Source organism: Dreissena polymorpha, chromosome 16 (assembly GCF_020536995.1).
Source record: "Dreissena polymorpha isolate Duluth1 chromosome 16, UMN_Dpol_1.0, whole genome shotgun sequence".
Classification (NCBI taxonomy): Eukaryota; Metazoa; Mollusca; class Bivalvia; order Myida; family Dreissenidae; genus Dreissena; species Dreissena polymorpha.
In genome coordinates, this window is record NC_068370.1 from 33,077,392 (window position 1) to 33,104,025 (window position 26,634).

Here is a 26,634-nt window from a genome sequence, read left to right on the forward strand (position 1 = left end):
GTAAACTGTTTTTGTGTTTCATCTCACGGCAGGGCTGCACGCGACGCAAGACTATGTTGCCCATCTAGTGCTAGGGATTCACATACTTTGTGGTTACAAACAGAGGATAAGGGAGCGAGGACAACAGGTGTGAGTGTTGAAGGGGTGGGATAGTGGTCCACGTGAACAGTTCGAAAGTCCATAACCGGTTTAATGCATGTATAATGAAGTCTTGTGCAATTACGTTTTAATAACAAAGGACTGGTCCAAGCGTAAACCATCCAATTTCTCTTTCCTCAAGACCTGGAATTACCCTTACAATTTAATTTATAATAAGAAACACACAAATAATTAAATACTGTCATACTTATATTCCATTGTTTATTTACTTTCATAAAATATTAATTACAAGCTATCGTATATATGCTTGATATTAGCTTAACTCATTACGTGCGTATATTGGGATAAACAACAACAAAAAACGCATGCAAAACGGTGCCATAAAGCCACGTGAAAGGTAAGAAAACAGTTTTATCGTAGCAGAAAAGGGGGGCAATATTGTGTGCAAATACTTCTGGCCTATCGACCGTTGAACTTTTGCGAATGACCCGTCTAGTGACATAGTACAGGTCCGAGGGTAATAGCGCCCTCCTCCCCAGCGGCACCTGTTAATGATTTCATAATATTGACGTTGAAATCGGTGATGTTGATATTTTTAATAGAGAAACTTATATAAGCATGAACCTAATTGAAAATTACATAAAACTGTCCTAAAGCGCAGTTAATTTGTTCATTGCTTCAAATAAATTAAATGAGATTTTCTAATTCACTTGCTGCAAATGGTTTCTGTTTAAATTATCACGAGATAATTTACCTCTATCCTTATTAACATTGTATTTATTTTGAAATATATTCATTTTTTGTATGTTCACATAATTTCAGATTGATTATTCTTTTCAGTAAGACATGACAATAAGAACATTATCAACACATAAATTTACTATACTTTTTTCAAAACTAAAACATGCAATTTAAAACATGCAAAGGCTATGATAGTCATTCAAATTTATATCAGAAATAAATCATGGATCCTAAATGTTTAATTTATTTTTATGCTACTTCGGAAAAGCGGTCGTCCACAAATGAGGTTGTAAACACGAACGTGCCAGCAGCACGACCAACTCCACACGGTGAAAAGGAAAGAGAATAAAAGACGCATTTGCGTAAAAGCAGGCATAAGAAAAAGACTATTATTACCGGAAATACAGCACTGCATTGCAAACGGGATCACACAGATTCTAAGGGAACTAATATAGGGCTAAATCGCAAGTCTGTTTCATAAAGACGTCTTAAAATAAGCACTGGTCCATCCGCCTGCGGTATTGCTATCTTTCTCAATAAGTGTAATAAATGTTACAATTTATGAACGCGTTAATTTTTTTTTCAATAACCAATTTTACTTTAAACACATAGCACTTTACAATGTTATGTTCATGTTATACAAATAGAATAACAATGGATATAAACGCACCAATCTTTTTGGCAATACAGTATCTTTGCAAGTTAAAAAACACACTATAATAAAGACAGTTTTAAACAAACGTTTATAAATGTCATTGCAACTGAATGACATGCGTTGAAAGGAATGATTCTCCCCGATCGTGCGCTTTGACGAGGTATGGGGTTTTTTGAAGATCAATAATCAACGATCTTAGTATTCACATTAAATAAATTTCTGAAAAACCATAGGTCCGTAACAACCTGGCTATAACCTGGCTATATAATAATCCTCCGTATAATAACTATGCATCAATTGAGATCAGTAGTTTCTTTGACCCGATCGGAATCCAAAAAGAATATCTTAAAAACGAATTCTTTATCGAAATGGTAATTGTTCCGCAAACATTCATTCACTTGCAATACTATGCTCTCGCTTGAAAAGAAACTACCGGATGGACGGTAATACGAACATCCATTATGTTGGATAACATTTTCGGGGAAAATGGTTTCGTACTTCCACTAACTCAATAGCATTTAGATGTGAATTCAGACTGGCGACTACATGACCCAACCACCCTATTCAGGGATAATCAGAATTTATTATTACCTTGTACCGTGTTCGTATCTTCCGAAACAACTCCTGTCAAAATTGCATTTTACAAGCGCCTAAGATCCTCCTCAAATAAATGTGATCTCATTACGCACAGGCGGATGTCCTGAGTTATTTTTCATTAACGTGTAGCGCACATTTGCAAGAAAATTTGTGCGGGGAGCAGTAACTCGCAAACGTGAAATAATAATAAGAAAATCTTTCGGAGGTAAATGTAGGTTTTCCGGTCAACTATGCATGTCCCGTGCACAGAGTTGGTCCAATGGTAAGAAAACCATCTTCCGAGGAACCACCTTTGAAAACAATATGTAATCATGTAAGATGCCTGAACAGTTAATACAAAACAAAATATGGGGTTTGAAGTTGTTTATGTGTTGTGGTTGATTTTGTTTTCATTCAATTGTCGAAATAATATTCCCAACAGGTAACTTAATATTTAGAAGCGACTCTTAATGACCATTGAGGGGTAATTTTAAAAGGCGTCTTCTTATGCTATAAGGCTATCATATACGTGTGTAGTAATACTTATTATTTTGTTTACCTGTTGAGACACTTTCATGAGCAATAGGAATCATAAAAAGAGGAACACGAGGCGTAATATGATGAATATTGGTATTCTAGTATAGGTCAATGTACATATGTATTAAGGCATAATAAAGTAAATGTTGGTATTATAGTATAGTTTTATGTACATATGTATTAAGACATAATAAACTAAACGTTAGTATTCTTGTATAGGTTGATGTACATATTTATTAACACATAATAAAGTAAACGTTAGTAGTATAGTATAGGTTTATGAACATATGTATTAAGACATAATAAAGTAAACGTTGGTATTATAGTATAGGTTGATGTACATATGTATTAAGACAAAATAAAGTAAACGTTGGTATTCTAGTGTTGGTTGATCTGCATATGTATTAAGACATAATTAAGTAAATGTTGGTATTCTAGTATAGGTTGGTGTACATATGTATTAAGACATAATAAAGTTAATGTTTGTATTCCAGTATTTGTTGATGCACATATGTATTAAGACATAATAAAGTAAACGTTGGTATTCTAGTATAGGTTGATGTACATATGTAATAAGACATAATAAAGTAAACGTTGGTATTTTAGTATAGGTTGATGTACATATGTATTAAGACATAATAAAGTAAATGTTGGTATTCTAGTATAGATTGATGTACTTATGAATTAAGACGTAAAATGGCGAATATTTGTATTTATATAGGTCGATGTCAACATGTATTATATAGAGGTACAAACAAATATGAAACTAAAGGTGTTTGCGAACCTTATACTGAAGTGTTTTGATGACCTGCATTAATTGAGTCGCGTTCTGAGAAAACTGGGCATAATGCATGTGCGTAAAGTGTCGTCCCAGATTAGCCTGTGCAGTTCGCACAGGCTAATCAGGGACGGCACTTTACGCCTAAATTGCATTTTTGCTAGGGCTGCAACGGGTACCCGAAATATCCGATGATATCGGATCCTATTTCGGATTCGCGGGTACGGATCCACCCCTGGAAATTTCGGTTCCGAATATTTATTTTTATAGTTGTATGTAACCTAGCGCTGTTTTCACGAGTATTGTTTTTAATAAAGACTGGTTCCATTTAAAAGATAAAAGAAACGTATAATAGTCGATTTTTATTGACGTGTGACAGTCAAATGGCAGATCATTCGAGATCCTTCGGCTTTTATTGTATAAGAGTGTCATGTGCGACAAAGCAAAACTTACATCTACATCTACATGGTACTGCTATACAATCGTTGAACGATTATCAGAAGCAGGCGCGTTGTCAGAAAATAGCTGTTTAAGATATGTTAAGTGCAATTTACTAGGTACAGATAAAAAGATAAAAGAAGCTACAAGACTAAGATAAAAAGTTAAAAACACAATAGATTAGAACTGGTGGAAAGGATGCAGCTGCCCAGTAAAGATGTCTAAACTGGGACTAGCTTGTAAGGACACAGGCAGGCCATTCCACAGACGAATAGTACGTGGGAAAAATGAATTCGAGTGATACTGTGTCCTTGAGTACGGTACCAGGTAGTTCAGGTTTCTGGTGGGTGTCAGGTGGTGATGGTCAACCCACACAAGATTATTTTGGATTTTGTATAATAATGTGACATTACTGATGTTACGACGCTGTTCTAGGGTTTGCCATTTGAGATCATTTAGCATTTGGGTAACACTACTGGTATAGTTGTAGTCATTACAAACATACCTGGCAGCTGATCTTTGGACTTGTTCAATTTTGTAAATGAGATATTTTTGCCAAGGATGCCAAACAGTTGAACAGTATTCTAACTGGGGCCTAACATACGTTTTGTAGGCAGTCCCTTTAACCTTTTTATTTGAAGTTTTGATATTTCTTTTAATGAATCTGAGTGAATTACTGGCCGTTGATGTTATGTTGTTTATGTGATTGGTCCAAGACAGGTCTTTACTTATGGTGACTCCTAGGTATTTTGCAGTCTCTGTGGCTTTTAGTTCTATACCATGGAGTTTGTAGGGAAAAAGGAAAGGATGTTTTTTGCGGCTGATTCTAAGGATTTCACATTTGTCGGGGTTGAATTCCATTGACCAATCGGATTCCCAGTTTTCAAGATTTAAGAGATCTTTTTGGAGGGTTTGTGCATCTTGGGTAGATTTAACTGTTAAATAAACAATAGTATCATCTGCGAAAAGCCTAACCTTGCTCTTAACACTGTCAGGGAGGTCATTAATGTATGAGAGAAACAGGCAAGGTCCGAGGACCGAGCCTTGGGGGACGCCAGATAGGACTGGAAGGTTGTCAGAGTTATGGCCCTCGACGGCAACCTGCTGGGTTCGAAATCATGGAGGATTTACACATTACAAATGCAATTCATAATGGCAATAAGTAAGTTTTCAATCCTTATTGTCTTTCTGAGTTGTATTAAAAACAACGGTAGTGGATCCAGTGTGTCTGGAATGTTATTCAGGTAAATTTTGCATAATTTCGCGACCTGTCCAATTGAGTTCCTGCATCATGTAAATTGTAATGTCTTGAAAGCATCATCCACTAAGTTTAAATGCTATCTTGTGATGCAAGGAACCTCAGTGCCCAGTGAGAGAAACTTCTGCACAGCAGGAGATCTCGCCAGTGCTCATAGGGCTTGCCTGGACCCGGACAATGTTAAAATGCTAATTTATGTGAAAACAAACATCAAACTGTATGAACAGTGAAAAGCATATGTTAACAAACAAACTATTGAGTGAATAATTGTTAGGGTTTCGTTTTTTTTGACATTGCTACAATGTTAAACGAGAACTTTGTTTTGTTTTTTTGTTAATAAATGTTTAATGTTTATTAGTCAAATTATACTTCTAAAACCATTGATTTCTTTAATTTAGACAGAAACTTCTAATTTTCTCTTATATGAGGGATCTGGATCCGAAAAACTGTAAGAAACCATTTTGGATTCGGATCCGAACAAATTTTTTGGATTTGTTGCAGCCCTATTTTTTGCTAAGAAGAGACTTCATTTCAACGAAAAATCTCATAAAAGCAGAAAGTGTCGTCCCTGATTAGCCTGTGCGGACTGCACAGGCTAATCTGGGACGACACTTTACGTACATGAATTATGCCCAGTTTTCTCAGAACGCGACTTAATTTAATATGCTAGGTAGAAAAATAGCATCAGCTAGCATAATACATGTTCAATTATGGGCGTTTTCCTAGTTTTAACCAAAGTGTTAGTGCATTGAGACCGCATTGTGTTATTAGGCAGCAATAAAACAAGTATTAACAGTTTAATACGTAAATATAAGTATTTTAGAATTTAATATTCTTTTTCAAAATGCTAAAGCTCAAAAGGGCAAGCCTTTCATTTAGTACTGTATTTAATATATAAAATATATTTTGTTATTTCTGTTACGAAATGCCAATGATTGAAACGCGTGTGTGTCGGGCTTCTTACATCACCTGTAATACACGTATTCATCATTGGTTGTGGTGTATAGAGAATAACAGGTTACTGTCCCATCGTTTTGTAATATATCAGGTGAGGCTTAGAATAATATAACGGCGAGGCTTGCCGAGTAGATATTTTATTCGTGCCGAGCCTCATATATTACAAAACGATGGGACAGTTACCTGTTTTTCTGTTTATCATAGCACATTTTCCTAAAAATCTGCAAAGCAATCCATTTTTTATAATTAAAATGTACGGATCACCGCTGATTTTGCTGATCCGGCTTTTACACGTTAACATACATGTAGCAACGGCGTTCGAAAAGACGACACGAATAATCGCTTATTTTTAACATCGTATAGAGAAAAAAAAATTGTTTGCATTACGAATGGAAAGAGTACACCCGCTTTAATTAATTATAAACGTCTTGAATTTGAGATCAGGAATGGACTGCAGCGACAAATTTAATCGAAGAACACACTTCACCGAATAGTTTAGAGATGCCATTTTGGAGACGTGTATTGAAATTGACATGTTGATGATGGTGTCAATATTGACATAAGTACGGTGGCATAGAGGTGACATTCACTACTCTTTTTTTCAATTGCTCTCCTCTTTTTTCTATCTCGTGGCCACGACATAGCTAACTCGTGGCCACGAGATAGAAAAAAGAGGAGAGCAAAACTAAATAAAAGCGGAGTGCAATTAAAAAAAGAGCGGTGCAGTAAATAAAGGCAGAGTGCATTCAATAAAAGAGGAGAGAATTTTCGTCATCTCGAGATCTCGAGTTAGTCAGCCAATCAAATTTTGCGTAACATGTGTAAATATTCTGTACGCATATATATAGCTGGTCAAAGCAGGCAAGAATCTTATATAAGTTCATATAACATAACATACTACTATTTGTACTACTATTACTACTACTACTACTGCTGTTGTTGTTGTTGCTGCTGTTACTACTACTACTACTACTACTACTACTAATACTACTACTACTACTACTACTGCTACAACTACTGCTACTTCTTCTTCTACTACTACTACTACTTATTCTATTACAACTACTACTACTAAAACTACCACTACTACTACTGCTACTACTACTACTACTACTACTACTAAAACTACCACTACTACTACTATTACTACCATCGCTACTGCTGTTACTGCTCCTCCTCCTCCTCCTCCTACTACTACTACTACTGCTACTGCTGCTGTTGCTAGTAGTTGTAGTAGTAGTAGTATTAGTAGTAGTAGTAGTAGTAGAAGTAGTAGAAGTAGTAGTAATAGTAGTAGTAGTAGTAGAAGTAGAAATAGTAGTAGTCGTCGTCGTAGTAGTCGTCGTCGTCGTCCGTCGGTCGTCGTCCGGTTGTTAGTCGGTCGTCCATCGGTAGTCCATCGTCCGTCCTCCGGTCGTCGTCCGTCGGTTGTCCATCCGGCGTCGGTCGTCCATCGTCCGTCCTCCGGTCGTCCGTCGGTCGTCCATCCAGTGTCGTCCGTCGGTCGTCCCTCGTCCAAACATCGGTCGTCCCTCGGTCGTCGTCCATCGGTCGGTCGTCCGTTGTCGTCGTCGAAGTGGTTGTCGTAGTAGTTGTAGTAGTAGTAGTAAAAGTAGTATCAGTAGTTGTCGTAGTAGTAGTAGTAGTAGTAGTAGTAGTAGTAGTAGTAGTAGTAGTCGTAGTAGTAGTAGTAGTAGTAGTAGTAGGAGTAGTAGAAGTAGTAGAAGTAGTAACAGCAGCAACAACAACAGTAGTAGTTGCAATAATAGTAGTACTTATAGTAGTATGTTATGTTATATCAGAGCCTTGCCTGCTTTGACCAGCTATACATATGCGTACAGAATATTTACACATGTTACGCAACATTTGAATGGCTGACTAACTCGGGATCTCGAGATGACGAAAATTCTCTCCTCTTTTATTTAATGCACTCTGCCTTTATTTACTGCACCGCTCTTTTTTTAATTGTACACTGCTTTTATTTAGTTTTGCACTCCTCTTTTTTCTATCTCGTGGCCACGAGTTAGCTATGTCGTGGCCACGAGATAGAAAAAAGAGGAGAGCAATTGAAAAAAAGAGAAGCACCGCTCTTTTTTTAATTGTACGCCGCTTTTATTTAGTTTTTCACTCCTCTATCTCGTGGCCACGACATAGCTAACTCGTGGCCACGAAATAGAAAAAAGAGGAGAGCAATTTAAAAAAAGAGAAGTGAATGTCACCTCTATGCCACCGTACATAAGCGTGTTAAATCGTTTGTTTGAATAGTTGAGGATTAGCATACAGTTATCATTTGTCTTGACTTTCTGTGCAACACTTACGAGTACAATGACTATATCGCTATTCAAGATTTATTGTCCCATTGATGACGTCAATTAGCTTCTATAGTGCTGGCTGTGATTTTTTTTAAATAAACGTTTTTGTGATTTATGACTTTAAACTAGAATAAAATATGTACGTTCTTGGTATCAAATTGTTTGTTTTGTTGAACCTGATTCATGTTGATAGAAACTGTTGACTTAATTGCAAATTCCACGTAACTCTAAACATTGACTGATATAAGAACTTCCTGTTGACCATGATATAAAATAATATATCAGGCAACGTTATATCAGGCAGATATCAATGCGGTGGTATGATAAATATTATAACTTTAGTGTGGATACATATACGTCGATTGTTTGTGGTATATATTATAACTTAAGTGTGGATACATACACGTCGATTGTTGGTGGTGCATATTTTAACTTTAGTTAGGATACATATACGTCGTATTGTGTTATTTCACATCAAATGTTAGGTCAACAGGTTAGTAGGTATGAACATCGTAGGAAGAAAATTCTTTAGAGTTTGATATACTTTCATAAGGCTTTTGTTTTCTTTGAAATTATTATTTTATCTTGTTTTATCCAAACTTAAGCACCTCTTTCAATCACTGGTATTTCATAATCGGTGAATTATATGTAATGAATTGCAGTATACGTTTTAACTTAAATAATATGTGCTTTATAATGTCCATGAATATCTGTACAAATAAGATCAAATGAGTTTTTAACTTTGGATTCATTGTCTTAATTTGTGTATGAATGTTATTTTATAACGAGGGTGTTAGTTATTGAAATAGGAAGTTTACTAACTGCTATGTATATAACACATGACAACTCCATGAATATGCACATTAGAAACTTAACATATAACTGAAAAACTAAACGAACATATTTTTTTATATCTAGATATGTACTAGACATGTAAACACATATAGAAGACGCTGTTATACATGTAGCAAGCTTATAATTTAATTCAAATTAAATAATCATTTTTTGTTAAATGTTATTAAAATACTTATCATGCAGTGTTTACATGCCTCTACATGCCTACACATAAATAATACTGTATGATAGTGTCTCAAAGTTCGTGTAATGCATATATTAGTCGTACAAAATAAAAAATACAACGATTTCGTCAAATATGTATGTCTGTGTTATAAGAGATTTCTGGCATATCGTTCTCGTTTAACGGATACTTTGAAGAAGTTCAGCAAAACACCAACATGATAGAACGACATAATTACCCACCAGAGCGACAAACACGGTACCGATACGACAAGTATGACACTTGTGTTCTTTTTGTGTATTTTTCTGGCTTGTTTTAAAGTTGACGATCTTTAAACCCACGTACAAGATAACGCGAAAGAACGACACATATTTCCAGCCTGAACGAAAAAAAGGCGCCATGTTGTCTAATTTCCAGACTTTAAGTGAGAACGATTGACGTCCAAAGATACAGACATACATATTCATAAAAATTGACTAACTTAAAAACAAAGCAAAGGTCCAAGCGAGAAATATCCTTCTTCGTGATCGGCACCTGTAAGCAGAATATGGTACAAGCGAATCTAAAAGTGAAGATCTGACTTAGATAAAAGCTGCAATACAAGAAAATAAACAATTAAAGGGGCCTTTTCACATATTATGGCATGTATTGAAGCATTTCATTAAATGCTTTATATTAATTAAATTTAACATTGGACCTAAAAATCTCCAGTTAAAAAAGCGAGAATACAATTAGAAAAAGGAAAAAAAGGAACCCTCAACTGGGCTCGAACCACTGACCCCTGGAGTCTTGGAGTAAAAAGTCTCCTGATTAAACCACCTGACAATCCGTGCTCATGCTATGTGCGGATGTATTTTTTCACTTATATAAGCAATCCTCGATGTTTCCCAAAATCTAACGACAACAACAGAACTTTTGAATTATTCAATCGTTTCGCGTTGCAACGCTTTATAACTTTCAGGTTTTCAAATCGTCAAAAGATGCATATAATGGATATTTTAGAGCATGGTAAATGTTCAATATTACTATTTCCTCACAAATATCCTAAATAAAACGAAAATTTGCGAATCTGATACAATTTTTTCAATTGTGTCAATTTACCAAAACGTGAAAAGGTCCCTTTAAGTTCAGTAGCTGACATCGCTTTTAAAATTGCCATGGTCCGTATTCCCAAACTCAAGAAAAATAGTTCAAAGTTTATACTGGCTATCCATAGTTTCAAAGTTTATACTGGCTATCCATAGTTTTTATTCGATCAACAGTTTGTTCTAAATGTAATATGATATAATTTGAGATGATACTGTTCATGTTTGACTCAACATAAAAGTCCTTTTAAGAATTTTTCATTTATTAGAAAATTCTTCATTTTCAACTTTAAGTTTGAGAATTGGTTCGTAAATATTTGTCTTGTTCGGAGTTGTAAATAAAGGATTAAGTTTCCAATACATGGGTTATATTGTATTGGTCATTAACCCATTAATGCCTAGCGTCTAGAAAAAAGGCCTTGGCAAAAAGCGTAGACCCAGATGAGACGCCGCAGTATGCGGCGTCTCATCAGGGTCTGCGCTGTTTGCTTTAAGGAATTTCTGTAAGAAATATTCTAAATATAGAAAAACATATACTAGACATCCCTAATTTTGGAAATAAATTGATCCAATTTCGAAGGATGGGAGAGTCCACTAGGCATAAATGGGTTAAAGCCCCTGGTTGATTCATTATCAAAATTCATTCTTTAAATGGTTGGAACGACAACATCAGACAATGAATAAGGCGATAAAACGACATACACTTCTCGATGTGTAATATAATTTTACAATATTAAGTGTGCACCTTTTTCTGAAAGCTAGTCTTATAAAAGCGTCATGTTAAGAGATAAACTACGTGGATATGTACTATGAAACTATGAATATATCACAATAATATTCCCTAAATAAAATGCTATGTCTGGCAAATGAAGAGCTGCAACGATATATTCAATCATGTATGCATCTTTTTATCAGTTGTGACCCAATTCAACCTTCGATGCTTAACCAATTCAGTTCTATATTCATGATATTCATATATCGTTATTAATGGCTGAATAATTCACATTTAAAATATGAGGTTTTTATAGGGCTGTCATATGTATTGATTCGTCATTGCTATAAGACCGATATGGTTGTAAAATAAAAGAATCACCAAATTCTGATCATTCCAAAAATTGACACGTATCCATGAAAAGCATTAAATGCATATATATATATATATATATATATATATATATATATATATATATATATATATATATATATATATATATATATATATATATATATATATATATATAAATTCCTTGGAGCTCCAAATATTACCAATATTAAAATCAGCTTAATATTTGAGAGTGTCAACAAGTTGGACTAATATACTCATTAAACTGGACTCAGGAATACCACACATGTCTGTTAAAGTAAGTATTATCATATTTAATTTGAAATATCGCAAAAACATACATTGAAACTGAATCACGTCTCATTGCTTACTAGTTGCAGCTACAGTTGAACCGGAAAAAATAATGCTATGAATATATACCTGTGTCACCAGCGTAAAACGAGTGGATAGGCAGCTCATCCTTGTTCGTCACGAAACCTTCATCGTATCGCCACACGTCGTCGTTCTCATCACAGTTACACGGAAGTGACGCACTGAAACAGGAGTTCGTCTCCCCGCATGCGCAGTTCCCACTTCCGGGAGATCCTCCACCGAAGTAGTTGGCCATCTGCTCGGTGCGATTCATCCAGAACGTTGTTAGCATGTCCGGGTCGTAGGGATTGTGGATAATGGCTGCCTTGCAGTCCCAGCGCATGAACTGGGCGCACTCGTCGGAGGAGTCGACGATCTTGATTGCCGCTCCCCAACCGGTCTCGTAGTTAAGGGTGACCTGGTACTCGCCCGCTCCTTCGTAGCCCTTAACTTGTGTTCGGTCCTCCTGGTCGTGATCTGAAAACATAATTCAATATAATAAATATAATAATCAACAAGTCAATTAGCAAAATGTTTAAAAAAACTGGCGAAAACATTGAGACGGCCATGGCTTTTATCATCACCGCACAAAATCGAACCAAACAAACCAATTAAAAATAATCAAAATTTCAGTAATTAAATACAGGTTGATAAAAAATGCATAAACGAGGCGATATAATTAGGAACGTTCAATGGTCTAGTAAACTAGTCAGCGGGTCCTCACATAATGCCGATCCGGCAAAGAGACCTTATATTATCTAAGGGTAAGACGTGTACCAGTTTATTCAAAGGTAACGTAAATAAGAGGAGAACATACGTATCACTGTAACCGCCTTTCCTGGTTCCGTGTCGAAATCGCACTCGACCTTCACGGACCCAAATAAGGGCTGCTCGCCGTCCGGATCCACATCCGCTGTGCAGCTCTGGTTCAGTCCGCGACTGGCCCAGTCGGCGCAGTGGATAGCTAGAGGAAGGGAAACGGTACAAACAGGAAGGTGCAAAACATATCATTATCCATGACGCGAATAAGTGTTCCTAAATTTGCATTCAAATCAATGTGTTTGTTTCAGGAAGAAACATTTGAGATTATAAGCCAAGATTAGTGAGGGTCACTTAAAACGATCACATAATAAATTACCAGAATAAGTGTTCTTCCTTAACGGGTAAAACGTGTAGTTGTCACAGTATGGAATTCACACATGCTTCCGTTCAATTGACTCGGTGAACCTCTTTTCCCGGTTCTTAAGAATGCATTCAAAATATGCAAGATACCGCTGTGTAACACTGTAACCGGTGAAACGGATAGTTACCGTGCGATCAAATACTGTGACAATTTGACATATTAAATAAATAGCCTAGTATTGGTTAGGATAAGAAGGAACAGAGGGAACGCAGAATTATTCAATCAAGTAAATGTTGTCTTTAAACAGCAGCGTCACAAACTCATACAAAATAATGCCAATAACATGTTTTGAAGTCATAATGCTTTCATTATGGACATAATTTAAAAAATAATGATTGCGTTAACTTTCCGATTATGCGTTTTTAGCGTTATGGTTCGTAAATGACAGTAAAAGTATCAGTGTCTCTAAATATACCTTACCCAGTGGGAAACAGTGGTAGGTATGACAGTTGTCTAATTCATCAGTAGGCCCTTCACAGGGGGCGGTCAGGTTGCCAAATGACGTCATATCGCACGTGCGGTTTCGATAGCGCGTTCCACCGCCGCACGTGACAGTACATAGCGACCAGATCGACCACTCTTGCCACAGACCGGGGACTTAAATCAGTACAAAATTGTAATACACTAACGTCGAACACAATTATTGATCTATAATTCATTATTATGTTTTGATGAGTATGCAGGCGACAGCATGCAGGCTTCTGTAAGATTTTTGCGGAAACCAATACCTTAATACAAGCTTTGTTGACCTTTGACCTGATGACCTCGAAATCAAAGTTCGCATGCGGTCATTTTCATGTAAAATCTGCCGATTTGCAAGATTGCCGCTCAAAGCGTTCGAAACATACAGTGCCAAGATGATTTTACTGTTACAAGCCCCAATGAACTCGACATGTTATTTATTGACTTAAAAATTAACAAGCGTCTTCCTTTACACCACAGTAGCCACAATTCGAATTGCATGATCCTATGTCAAAACATCCAAGATATAATGTCGGGAAACGTATTTATTGTTAAATCCCCATTGTTATCTGGACCTCTGGCCCGCTGACAACCAAATCGTCAGAAGTCTCGCTCCTTCCCGAGTAAAAATCTTACCAATGCGTATGGCTTTAAGTCAAAGCGTCGGGAAAGAATGGCAAAACGGAACACCAGTTGCAAAACAATAGACTCCCGATTAAAATTTCAAAAAACATATCTTAGATTTAACTGTCTTTAAAATGCTTAATTCCAATGAACTACGAAGCGAAAGCGTGACATATACGAACTATCTACGAATATTAGCATGCGATATAGGTGCAAGAAATGTGGAGTTGCAAGACTTAAAGAATTGCGTTAAATATTATACAGATTCAAGAAAACATAAATGTTTCATAAATCTAATACACTATTTTAAAACAACTTAATGTCATGTCATTACAATTATTCAAAGTATGAACAATAACAGACAAATATCGAGTTATCAGTGCTTAATTTTAAAGGATACTATAACTTTACCCAATATGAATAAAAGTACATATTTATACGCATTGTAAAACATGATTTTTTCGATTACGATCTGTATTTAAAGTTACAGCAAAATTTTCTTATATACTAGCAATAACACAATTAACAATACACTTATTTAAAAGGTATTGTTTACATCGATTTAAACAACTAAAATACAAACATATACAAAGAATTATGCAAAATTACAAACGCTTCGAATAAATTAATATATACCTTTTTATGAAGAAAGTAGTTCCATAACAACAGAAAAAAAATATTTTATAGTCCTACTTGGACATGGATCAGTTCCGCATATTTCCGTGTCATTTGGATTCTCTGGGCACTTGGCCCCTCCAAAATGGGGCCCGTCACATGTGCGTATACGTGATCGTTTGCCGCCCCCGCACGTGGTAGTGCAGTCTTGCCACGGTTGCCAGGCCAACCAGAATCCGTCAACTTGAAATAATAATGATGAAGAGTATGATTTTTGTTCATGACAAGAAGCTTTTACATGTAATTGGAAAAGAAGATTACTTTTAAAAAAATAACACACTCGCGAAACCTTGAAAATATGTGCCTTAGCACTTATAGGTTACACGCGCGTAAAATCCAAGTGTGAATGATTTCCTCCCCATATGAGCTTGACGATTCGATTGCGGCACAAGAACCTGCCGATTCGCCTTAAGAGAAAAGTGTACATGTACTGAAGTTTCATTTAGAAAATCAGAACAATGAATACAAGTGCATTTTCCCAGATCACGCACCATATAGTATCTCATTCAGAATGATGATTGCAGGACACTGGCAAACGAGAAATTCGCCGACCTCACAATCAAATAAATGTGTCCAAACAAGCTTATTCAATAGAACTTTTATGAATTAATAAATGCATGTTTATGTTTAACCTGGGCATTCTTGGGTATTGCATTTTTGTGTATCGCCAAAGTCCCCGCTGCATTCTGCACCACCATATAAGGGGCCAATGCAGGACCTATTTCTCAACTGTATTCCTCCGCCACAAGTGACGGCACAGCTGTACCATTCGCTCCAGTCGCTGAACACGCCGTCAACTAAAATTGTCAAATTACACTTTTGTAAACACAAAACAAATTATTTAACGGTGATTTGAAAAACATTTTACATTTCTGCTTTACAAATCGAGGCAATAGTTTTCTACATGATGAAATATTCAAACACATATGTACAGAAGATCAGCAAGATAGATATTATAAAGACATGCGTAAATGTTTATCATTTCCATTTAATATAAAAACATTTATTATGTAAGATAAAAAAAACTAACAGATATAAATCTACACAGTGAATTAATGCCTTCAAAGAAAAATGTAGAATCACGTATATTTAAAAGCATTTATTCAAAACGACACTTGGTGAAACATTGCGGGGGAAGTTTTGTCGGGGAAATTGCTGAGGAAATCGCAAGTGGTATAGTGACAACACAAACAAAGACAATCGGCACTCTTGTGCAAAAGGATAAGGTCAAAGGACATATAAACAAAATTAAAGGCTTATGCTCCGCGCGTCTAGCTGAAAAATATATTCAATTTTATTATTTGAATGTGTTTAAGACAATGTAAACAGGTTTCGAGAATTAAATGTTTGATAACAAGTACACAATTTATATTTAAACTTGTTTAAAATATTGCCAGCATAATCATTGTTTTGCCTTTGAAATAAACAAATTAACAATGTTATTATATACTTTATACGGAGAAAATTTTTCAAATTAACGCACCTCTATTATTGAAAGAATAATTAATATTCAATTATGTAAATTACATGATACAACACAGTTTTCATTTCTTACAACAATTTCAACAACTTAATGCAAAGCTATGTCTCTTGATAAATGTAAAAACCTAAAAGAAAGTGGATTCATACAATTAAATTACACGTATGTATTGGTCTCATATATCAGCCCTTTGCTTGACTAGTAATTGAGTGTAAAATCTTACCTGGACAGTTGTTAGAGTTGCAATCTTTCGATTCCTCGTTGGGTCCCGTACAGTTGGCCCCTCCGTAAAATGGGCCAAAACAGACCCTGAAGCGCGAATGCGCGGCCCCGCCGCAGGTAAATGGGCACTCATTCCAGGCGCTCCAGGGGTCCCACACGCCGTCAACTTGACAAATAGATTACTGCATATAACAACGGTATCATCGCTTCTAGCAACATGACAAACATTATTATCATCGTGGTCATCGTCACAATAACCATCACTATATTCATCATTCAATCATACCATTATTATCATCATCATCATAATAATAACAACCAGCAGCAGCAGCAGCTGCAGCATTACTAACATCATACTCGTCATCATCATCATCATCATCATCATCATCATCATCATCATCATCATCATCACCATCATCATCATCATCGTCATCATCATCATCATCATCATCATTATCATCATCATCATCATCATCATCATCATCATTATCATCAACATCATCATCGTCATCATCGTCATCATCACCATCATCATCGTCATCATCATCATCATCGTCATCATCATCATCATCATCATCATCATCATCGTCATCATCATCATCATCACCATCATCATCACCACAATCTCCATCTTTGTAAGTTCCGTAAGTTTTCGGACTCAAAAAATACCGGTATACTTACACATGTCTTTAATTTCCGAATTAGGCAAATGTATTGGTCTATTGCTTTATTTAAGTATCTTCTGTCATATTGTATTACCTTAATCCGGTTGCAAAAACGCACGATCGAGTGTAACAAGATAAGCGCGAGTGGTAAACATTCTGGTAAAATAGAATTGTAAATTAAACTGTCCGAAAATTAAAAATCATTAATTATGAACGAAACCCCGTACGTTCGAACATTTAGAGACATGAAAAATTTTTTTTTTTCGTAAAAACGGCAGTTTCCGAAAATTTAGAGAGTCCGAAAATATAAAATAATAACTGTAAACATTTTCCGGACATAATAAATCCCTTAATAAATGAAACCCTAAATTAAACCCTAAATAATGAATTTAATAAATAAATTCAAAAATCTTCTACACAAACCCGGGCAGTTAAATTCATTGCAAGTCTGATTCTCTTTTTCCGGCCCAATACAAGCGGCCCCGCCGTAATAAGGTCCGTCACAGGTTCTATTTCTCCACTGTGTCCCTCCGCCGCAAGTGACGTCACACGCCTCCCATGCAGACCAGTTCATGAAGACCCCGTCAACTGCAACGAAAAGAGGCATAGCGGAAATGAACTGGCCTCGTGTTCACAAAACATTTTTTGCAATCGAAAATCGATTTTGCTTGTGAAATGAAAATGAATGAAAATCGATGTCATTTAAAATCGATTTTCGATTGCAAAATCGTGTTGTGAACATGGGGCCAGGTTTTATAACGTAAGGGCCCCAGCAACACATAAACTACACGTGTATGTAACAGAATTTGGAGCAGCATCCGAACATAATTACATGACCTTCATTCTAGGACATACAGGGGGTTTCAAGACAGAACCACCAAAAACAAGTTAAACACTATTGTTTGACGCTATGTTTGACTTTAAATATTTTCGTTAAAGCCAACAACATATATATTTGTTTAACTCACCCGGACAGTTATGTGTGTTGCATTCACTCGATTGTTCCAGTGAATCTGTACAGTCAGCGCCGCCATACAATGGGCCGATGCATGTCCTATTTCTCCACTGTATTCCTCCGCCACACGTGACGTCGCAAGTGTAAAACTCCGACCATTCAGACACGACACCGTCGACTAAAAAAATCATCAATCCAGTTTGTCTGTGTGTTTGCTGTGGCAACTGAATTTCTTTTTTAGAATACGCACTTAAATTAACGTTTATCAATTTAAATGTGGGAATACTTGTCATAAAACAATGCTTATGTGTGGGATTATGGTGAGGTTACAATTGTAAGTGCGATCCCTACCCTTTAGAAAAAAGATTAAGGACGACCACAATTTTAAGTTCCATACGGAAACAACGTTGATTCGACGCAATAAGAAAAACGTTTTCGTTTAATTAAGTCAAAGGTCATAATAAAATAATATCACATATCATTTAACAACACATATATACATATATATAAATGAACAAGTAATATGAAATCGAAAATAAGAATTTTCGGTTAGGATGGACGTATACATGAAGTATCTTAAAAAGCATTCTCAGGGATTTTAACAAATGACAAATAGTGAATTTTTGGTTTTCCGGTTACAAGTAATTGCAAAAAAGTGCATATTTTAATGAAACACACATTTTGAAAGTAAAACTGAATAATTACTTGGACAATTGTTTGAACTGCATTCACGTGTGTCCGAGTCGTTCCCGATACAGTTTGCGCCTCCGTAAAATGGACCGGTACAGTCCCTGTGACGTAATTGGATACCCCCACCACACGTTACCGAACACACCTCCCAGCTCGACCAATCAGTCCATACACCGTCAACTATAAAATTGTGTACATGTACATTTTTATTTCGGTTTAATTAAACAAATCCGCATATTAACGTTATGGTACACGTTTATTATACGGAAAAAAACGTACTTTTAAATAACATGTAGCAATTTCAGTATATTATTTATATTGATACAATATAATTATTTGAAAACATACGCATGATAAAATTCTTATATGTTTTTCAATAAATATGCATTAAGTTATCACCTATAAACATGTTTAGTGGATTATTCGTTTAAATAAATAAAAACACATACTCGGGCAATCGTGGGTGTTGCACGCCTCCGATGACATGTTACTTCCTGAACACTCCGCTCCCCCGTCGAAAGGCCCAAGGCAGTCCCGTGACCGCAAGCGCGTGCCCCCGCCACACGTGACGTTGCACGTGCTCCACGTTGCCCACATTTCCCAAACTCCGTCGACTGTGGAATCACAAATAAATATTTTAAATAGTACTAACAATATTATATTTTCATGATTCAACGAAAAATATCCCGGTTTATTTGATTTAATATATGTCAAGAGATATTCTACTTCACCACATTTACTTGACATGTACCTATACAGTTGTATTTACAAAAATCAATGGTATAACCTAACCTTTAGGCTTTCAATACGCTATCCATATTAACTAATGTTGAGCGTGAATGTAAAAATAAGCTAGCACGATAGTATAAGATGTATATGAACGTATATAGTGATCTACTTATGTTTGTACATTTATACACAAATAAAAAAAACATTTAAAACAAGATGTGTTTGTAAAACACTATGTCCCCCTATATATTTGACCTTTGACCTTGAAGGATGACCTTGACCTTTCACCACTGAAAATGTGCAGCTCCATGAGATACAAATGAATGTCAAATACCAAGTTGCTATCTTCAATATTGCAAAAGTTATGGCAATGTTCAAGTTTGACGCAAACAAACCAACAAACCAACTAACAGAAAGGGCAAAAATAATATGTCAGCCAGTATAGACTGAGGGACATAAACAAATCAAATCAATAGACTTTAGAAATAACAAACGAGTTTTATTTTTAAAATTGCCCAATAGAATAAAAACAAACATTTAACTAATCTAAATGCATGAAAACATTCCTGTATCAAAGCAATTAAAAAAAACTGCTCGACATATTTAAAGCCGCTTTGAGTGCGCAAAAAACGCAATACGGTGATCATTCAGATGCTCGGTAGATTCGATAGTTATTCGTATATTTAAAATGATGCTATGAAATTGGTCAAAAGTTAAAATACCGGTATGTATTACGTCTTCTATGCAAAAGAGGTCTGAGACGATGTTTAGAGTGACATTTTACAAGGCGCTTAGTTCGATGGACAATATTGACTAGATAAAAAGAAGCTTAATTATTTCAATAAGAATCATACGAGTATTGGTAATAATTTGTTTTCGACGATTCAACTATTTGTATCTTTGGTATTAAATATGCCGATTAATTCCAAAGGCGTCTAATGATATGAAAACGCGTAACACGTAACGTATCGATTGAAACTTGAACATCAGTGCAGGCATTATCTCTCGGTGAATGCAAATTAAACGCTACATACACAACGCTTTTGATGTGTGTACATAAGCTGACTTCACATTTCTATCATAGGGGGCTGGAACGGTGTTGAGATAGTATAATTAAGTGTGTTTAGACCGAAAATGAAAAAAAAAAAATTAAATAGAATAATAGTAACAAGGGTTTCAACCCAAAAATTTATAATTTCTGACTGCCATCAATCAGATTCCAGTTGCATTGCCAAAAAAACATAATACAAATTAACAACAATAAAAATAACAACTTTTAGCACAAGGCACTGAAAATCTTATTTTTAAGAACTTAAACACTCAAAAATTGCCTCTTTTTTACTCGGCCGAGAAGTCGCAACACGGGAACACCTACATTCACGCCGTAAACATGTGTCTAGAACGCATCTGCGGTCCTTTCCACGCATGCAATCGATAAATAAACCGATAATTTGCCAGCTTACTATGTAATCATATGCGAAGCATGCAACCGATCTATAATTTCAACTAATGTTCGAAATGGATTTTACATTTTAAATGGAGTCGACCATAACTTGTGACATGACTGAAAGCCTACACAACTTATAATACATGTTTACGGCGTGAATGTACGTGTTCGCCGTGTTGCGACTTCTCGGCCGAGTAAAAAAGATGCAATTTTTGAGTGTTTAATTTCTTAAATTAAGATTTTCTGTGCTTAGTGCTAAAAGTTGTTATCTTATTGGATAGAGCTATGTCTAAGCTACATCTGCATGCCAATGTTGTTGATTTGTATTATGTTTTGGCAATGCAACTGGACTCTGATTGATGGCTGTCTGAAAATAGAATTTTTTTAGTTGAAACCCTTGTTACTATTATTATATATATATAAAGAAACAAGATATGTGTTTGTCAGAAACACTATGTCCCCTTTTGCGCCGCTTTGAAGCTATATATTTGACCTTTGACCTTGAAGGATGACCTTGACCTTGACCTTTCACCACTCAAAATGTGCAGCTCTATGAGATACATATGCATGCCAAATATCAAGTTGCTATCTTCAATATTGCAAAAGTTATTGCAAATGTTAAAGTTGGCGCAAACCAACATACCAACCAACCAACAGACAGGGCAAAAACAATATGTCCCCCACTAAAGTGGTGGGGGACATAAAAATGGCATTTTCTTTCTAAACACACATTACTATACTATACCAACACCGTTCCAACCCCCTATGCTTTCTATAATCCACTCTTTTTGCATACCCGGGAACGCATGCGCGCACTTTTTGCGATTCCCTGCGCAGTCGTTTCTATTTACAACATGTACAATGTAATCGCACATTCGCACTCTCAATTGCTTGCCGGCACCACATGATTGGGTGCACATGGACCGAAATTTCCCATGCAAGTTAAGTGCCATCCACTTAAAATCGTGTCGAAATGGCATTTGGAGATACAATAAAAGTTTATAGTAAAGATATGCATGTTCGATGTGCTGCATTGCGATGTAATTAAGGCAGATTTTTTTTTCAAAATTTCTCTTAACCCTTACATCTTCGGACACCCATGTTCGACCCATTACGCTCCCATTCATCGGTGGGGTTAAAGGGCGTCGATCGGCTTAGTCTTGGATATTCGACGAAGCCATCCGACATAAAGATACCCAATAATAAATAATCAAACGCTCGTACCGGGGCATGTGTGTGTGTTGCACGGCTCCTCTTCCCCTGCCGCTCCTACGCAGTCCGCGCCACCGTGGAAGGGTCCAGTGCAGTTCCGGTACCTTCGGCGCTCCCCCGTATCGCACGACAGTGAGCAATCGGTCCAGATGCCCCAGGTGTCCCAGAATCCGTCGACTGATGGGAAAGACGAGAATAGAACTTACGTTACACGTCCAACTCTAAAATACGTAAGATCATGGCGCGTTTGAAAAAAAAATGTTGGACACTTTTTTGTGTCATCAACGGTCTTTAGTAGGTGAGGCATTTGTTTGCTTTAGTTTGTTACGACGAACTACATGATTACCATCAAATAAAAACGTTTTAGGCTCTGTTCGGTGAAATAGAAGTTTATATGCAGTCGATATGCATTTTAGTATATACAACACTTGTAATCAGAGATTAAATGTAGCAAATGTATATAGCATAAGAATACACATAGGCATAAAATACAAACAAAAATGTTAATGATGCTGGTGGATCTTCGATGAACTCCGATGGTTCGCTTCGTTAATGTATGCGTTTTTATTTGTAACTGTATGTTATTCAAGGAGCAAAAGCTCCATTAAAACTATCTTAGCAGAATAACCTCGTAAAATGCTCTTGACAGCCCTTTTGGGATACTACATTCAGAATTTCGTCAAACTCACTAGACAAAGTCATATTGATCATCAAAGAGCAATAACTGCCGAAAACATTATTAGAGCGGAAAAACCGTGAAAATAAATATATGTCGACCCAATCGAATCATTTGTGTCCGAGATTAAACGCGACAATCGGTAATCATTGAAAGGGCAATAACTCCGTAACGTCGGTTGAGAGGACGTGACTATATCAACATGTATAACCTGACAAGATAGATCACATACACTTTTATCACATGTGAATCATCACTTCCCGAGATCTTGCGCGGAAACTAAACATTATTTAGAAACTTTCTGATGTACACATGTATAATCAAAGCAAAAGAACTCCTTAAAAAATGAACCGGAATAACCTGAAAATACTCCCTGTAAAATCTTTATATCGCAACGACCTGAACATGCAGCACATGAATGGAAGGTTCATACTGAGTTCCATCAAAGTCGGATCGATATTGGACATATGAATAATACAACGGCAATAACTCTCGATAAAATCATTGGACAGGAACAACATAACTAGGATGCCAGTGTTCACCCTATACAGATGATGCTTATCATGTTTCATCAAAGACGGAAGGATGCACTGACAAAAAGGACGGACGGACAGCGAATAGGACGGAAACGATAATTGGGGAATGTCCTTTCAGACTCGGGCAAACTAAATTCTATCACAACTAGAATTTGGACGGACAGATAAAGCGGCGAATATATCCTCCCCCCTTTCACGAAGCATAAAACGTGTTTAATGAAAACAATTTCTTCAAACTCACTTGGACACTCGAAAGTGTTGCAAACTTTGAACTCCTTCGCTGGACCCGTACAGTTCGAGCCGCCAAACATGCCTTCCGCACAGAACCGAGTGCGACCGGAAGAACCTCCCCCGCACGTGACGTTGCACTGCGACCACTTCGTCCATAGCGACCACGACCCATCGACTGGGAGACACAATATGTTGTCTGTATCCAACTTTTCAAACATTCTAAGTGCTGTATATTTCTTAATAATATTTCAATTATTGTATTCATGACAAACTTTATTTTAACAACTTTTTTACTTAAACATGCTTCCGGAAAATTTAAGTGATTTTATCATCACATTGTATAATTGATAAATTATCAAGCATGTATATGTTCATGCTGTAAAACCTCGCTAAAAAATAACAACTGGAAATCCTAAAACACGTCATTTTGTGGAGTTATAAGATATGTGTGCAACTGCAATGTAGTAGAAAGATAAATTCAAACTTACATCATTCCGGATACTCTTAAGTATACTACAAAGTACCCAGGATACGAGCAATCTACACAAAAGTACACAGGAGTATGGTCGGTGCATTTACGTGTTGTTTTTTTTTGTGTACACGGGGTATATTGTAGAATACTAAAGGGTAACCGTGGTAATTAGTGCATGGGCCAACATCCATAGTTGGAGCTTACGTGTATGAGCTGTTACCTGGACATGGGTCGGTGTTACAGTCCTGTGACTCTGCTGACTCCCCCGTGCAGTTCGCCCCATCGTAATAAGGGCCCAAACAGTCACGTGACCTGTTCTGCAGCGACCCCCCGCACGTGACAGGGCACTCCTCCCAGGGCGTCCAGTCGGTCCACACGCCGTCCACTACGGAAGTCAAAGATCAAAGATCACATGTGAAATATTTTGAATTTGTGTCTGTATACTAGTAGTGATGACAAAGGGATGCATTTTGTATTTCAAATCTTACAATTAATTTCGTTTTCAATGTATCCATTTGGCAAAACAAATAGTTGATTTATATAGAAGTATAACCATATTTATAATGTTTAAGTCTAAAATAACCTGGGCACCAGCGCTCCCAGCAATCGTTGACTTCCGTTTCCGCTCCCTCGCACTCGTCACCGCCATTAAACGGGCCGTCGCATGTGCGCATCCGTAAACGAGTCCCATTTTCGCACGTTGAGCTGCAAGCGGACCATTGCGCCCACACGTTCCAAACACCATGCACTACAATTCGTAATCAACACGGACGTGTTTCACGTCACGATTTTAACCGATCGCATAGCCATGAAACCTGTAGGCACATATTTCGTCAAAGGCTTGCTAATTTTGAGAAATAGGTTTAGCAGAATATACAGTGAAATGACAAAAGTCTGACACTTCAATCAAAGTGTGAATGACAATGGGATTGTACAATCACGTCAAGCCAACAATCCACGGGAAAGGAAATAGTGGTTTGACTGCTATTTAAACGAGTATGCACACTGTTTTTTTGCAAGTTATGGAATTCTCATATTAACTGAAAATGCCTATAAACCAATTATGTGCAGTAAAAATACTTATTATATACAATTTAAACTGTTATAATCATCGAAAACTGCTAACCAATCAAATAAGAAGCAAACATTTAACTATAAAATATTTAAATATTAAAATAAACTTATGGTAAAAATAATATACATATAGCTGTCAAATAAGCGGGTATTGCGCGGGGAAATGATTATTGCCAAATGATTGCAAATAATAACATTGAAGATGTACAATGCAATATTGCCATGATATCTCAGTTATACATATGGTACAATAATTTTTCCATCAAAAATATTCATAACTACTTGTGTAACCAAATGTTGCAGCATCAATGCGATCTTTTTCCTTAAAGTATTTATGAGTTTAAACATTCTAAATTGATACAATTAAACACAATTATGTTAAAATAAAATCTTTGATAAACAGTCCACTTGGCAATAAAACAAAATAAGCTATTAATAGACAAACGTCTCAACTTGTAAGCTTCTGTGAAGGAGAGAATCTATATACGCAGAACCCAATATCTACTAGCACCATGCAGAAAAATCACAAAACATAGAAAGCCATGGGGTACGATGAATCAGATGTTTAAAGAAGATAATTATTCTGACCGCGAAAATATATGACATTATTTAAATTAAAAAATGCCTTTAAGCGTATACATTGACATTTATACTGTCATCAAATTCTTACTAGCATTTTTATTAACCAAAGTATCAAATACATGTAGTACATGTTCTTGTTATTATGGCCATAGTTTGTCATATATTGCCGCGACGTACAATTTTCTCCACACCTCGATGAGAGGGACATTTTCACAGTTATAAAACCTCTTGGATCATGTGGTACCTGGACAACTCGAGGGGTTACAAAATTGAGATTCCTCGATAGATCCCACGCACTCGGCCCCTCCATTATAAGGGCCGAAACAGGTCCGGTTCCTAAAGGTGCTACCGCGTCCGCAAGAATGGCTGCAGTCGGACCATTGTGACCATTCGCCGAATATCCCGTCGACTTAAAAGGAATCACATCATAATTATATGAACAAATTTATACGTGCAGTGCATAAGTCTACTTCTGAGAATCATTAATTGATCAATTTAAATACGCGTTTAAACGAAACTGAACGATGCCTTATATGTCGTTAAATGATAATATCGCCGTAGTGAAAATAGTATTTTTGCATCAATTAATCATTTTAGGAGCTTCCCGAGACGCTCGGTAGCTGAACAACATATATACAATTTTACATCAAATCTCATTATATTATTTTTCTTGTTCGTGAAATATTAGCCCATTTATGCCTAGTGGACTCTCCCATCCTTCTAAATTGGGTCAATTTATATCCAAAATAAGAAATGTCTAGTATATTCATTTCTATATTTATAATATTTCTTACACTTACAGAAATTCCTTAAAGCAAACAGCGCAGACCCTGATGAGACGCCGCATCATG

General features: G+C 36.4%; 1 protein-coding gene across 1 annotated transcript in view; it reads right to left on the reverse strand.

The window, feature by feature from the left end:
- Window positions 1–662: 662 nt before the first annotated feature.
- The window catches only part of LOC127862514 (SCO-spondin-like), a 38,455-nt gene continuing 12,483 nt past the window's right edge, over window positions 663–26,634 (reverse strand). Inside the window, exons 11-26 of the mRNA XM_052401669.1 lie at window positions 26,028–26,192; window positions 24,711–24,875; window positions 24,348–24,512; window positions 23,666–23,830; window positions 22,225–22,389; window positions 19,274–19,438; window positions 18,840–19,004; window positions 18,148–18,312; window positions 17,603–17,767; window positions 16,516–16,680; window positions 15,445–15,609; window positions 14,831–14,995; window positions 13,472–13,648; window positions 12,686–12,832; window positions 11,938–12,345; window positions 663–2,382 (exon numbers count right to left, since the gene is read on the reverse strand). Coding sequence (XP_052257629.1) covers window positions 2,321–2,382; window positions 11,938–12,345; window positions 12,686–12,832; window positions 13,472–13,648; window positions 14,831–14,995; window positions 15,445–15,609; window positions 16,516–16,680; window positions 17,603–17,767; window positions 18,148–18,312; window positions 18,840–19,004; window positions 19,274–19,438; window positions 22,225–22,389; window positions 23,666–23,830; window positions 24,348–24,512; window positions 24,711–24,875; window positions 26,028–26,192 — 2,774 coding nt within the window. The 3' untranslated portion in view covers window positions 663–2,320. The remainder of the gene's footprint in view (window positions 2,383–11,937; window positions 12,346–12,685; window positions 12,833–13,471; window positions 13,649–14,830; window positions 14,996–15,444; window positions 15,610–16,515; window positions 16,681–17,602; window positions 17,768–18,147; window positions 18,313–18,839; window positions 19,005–19,273; window positions 19,439–22,224; window positions 22,390–23,665; window positions 23,831–24,347; window positions 24,513–24,710; window positions 24,876–26,027; window positions 26,193–26,634) is intronic.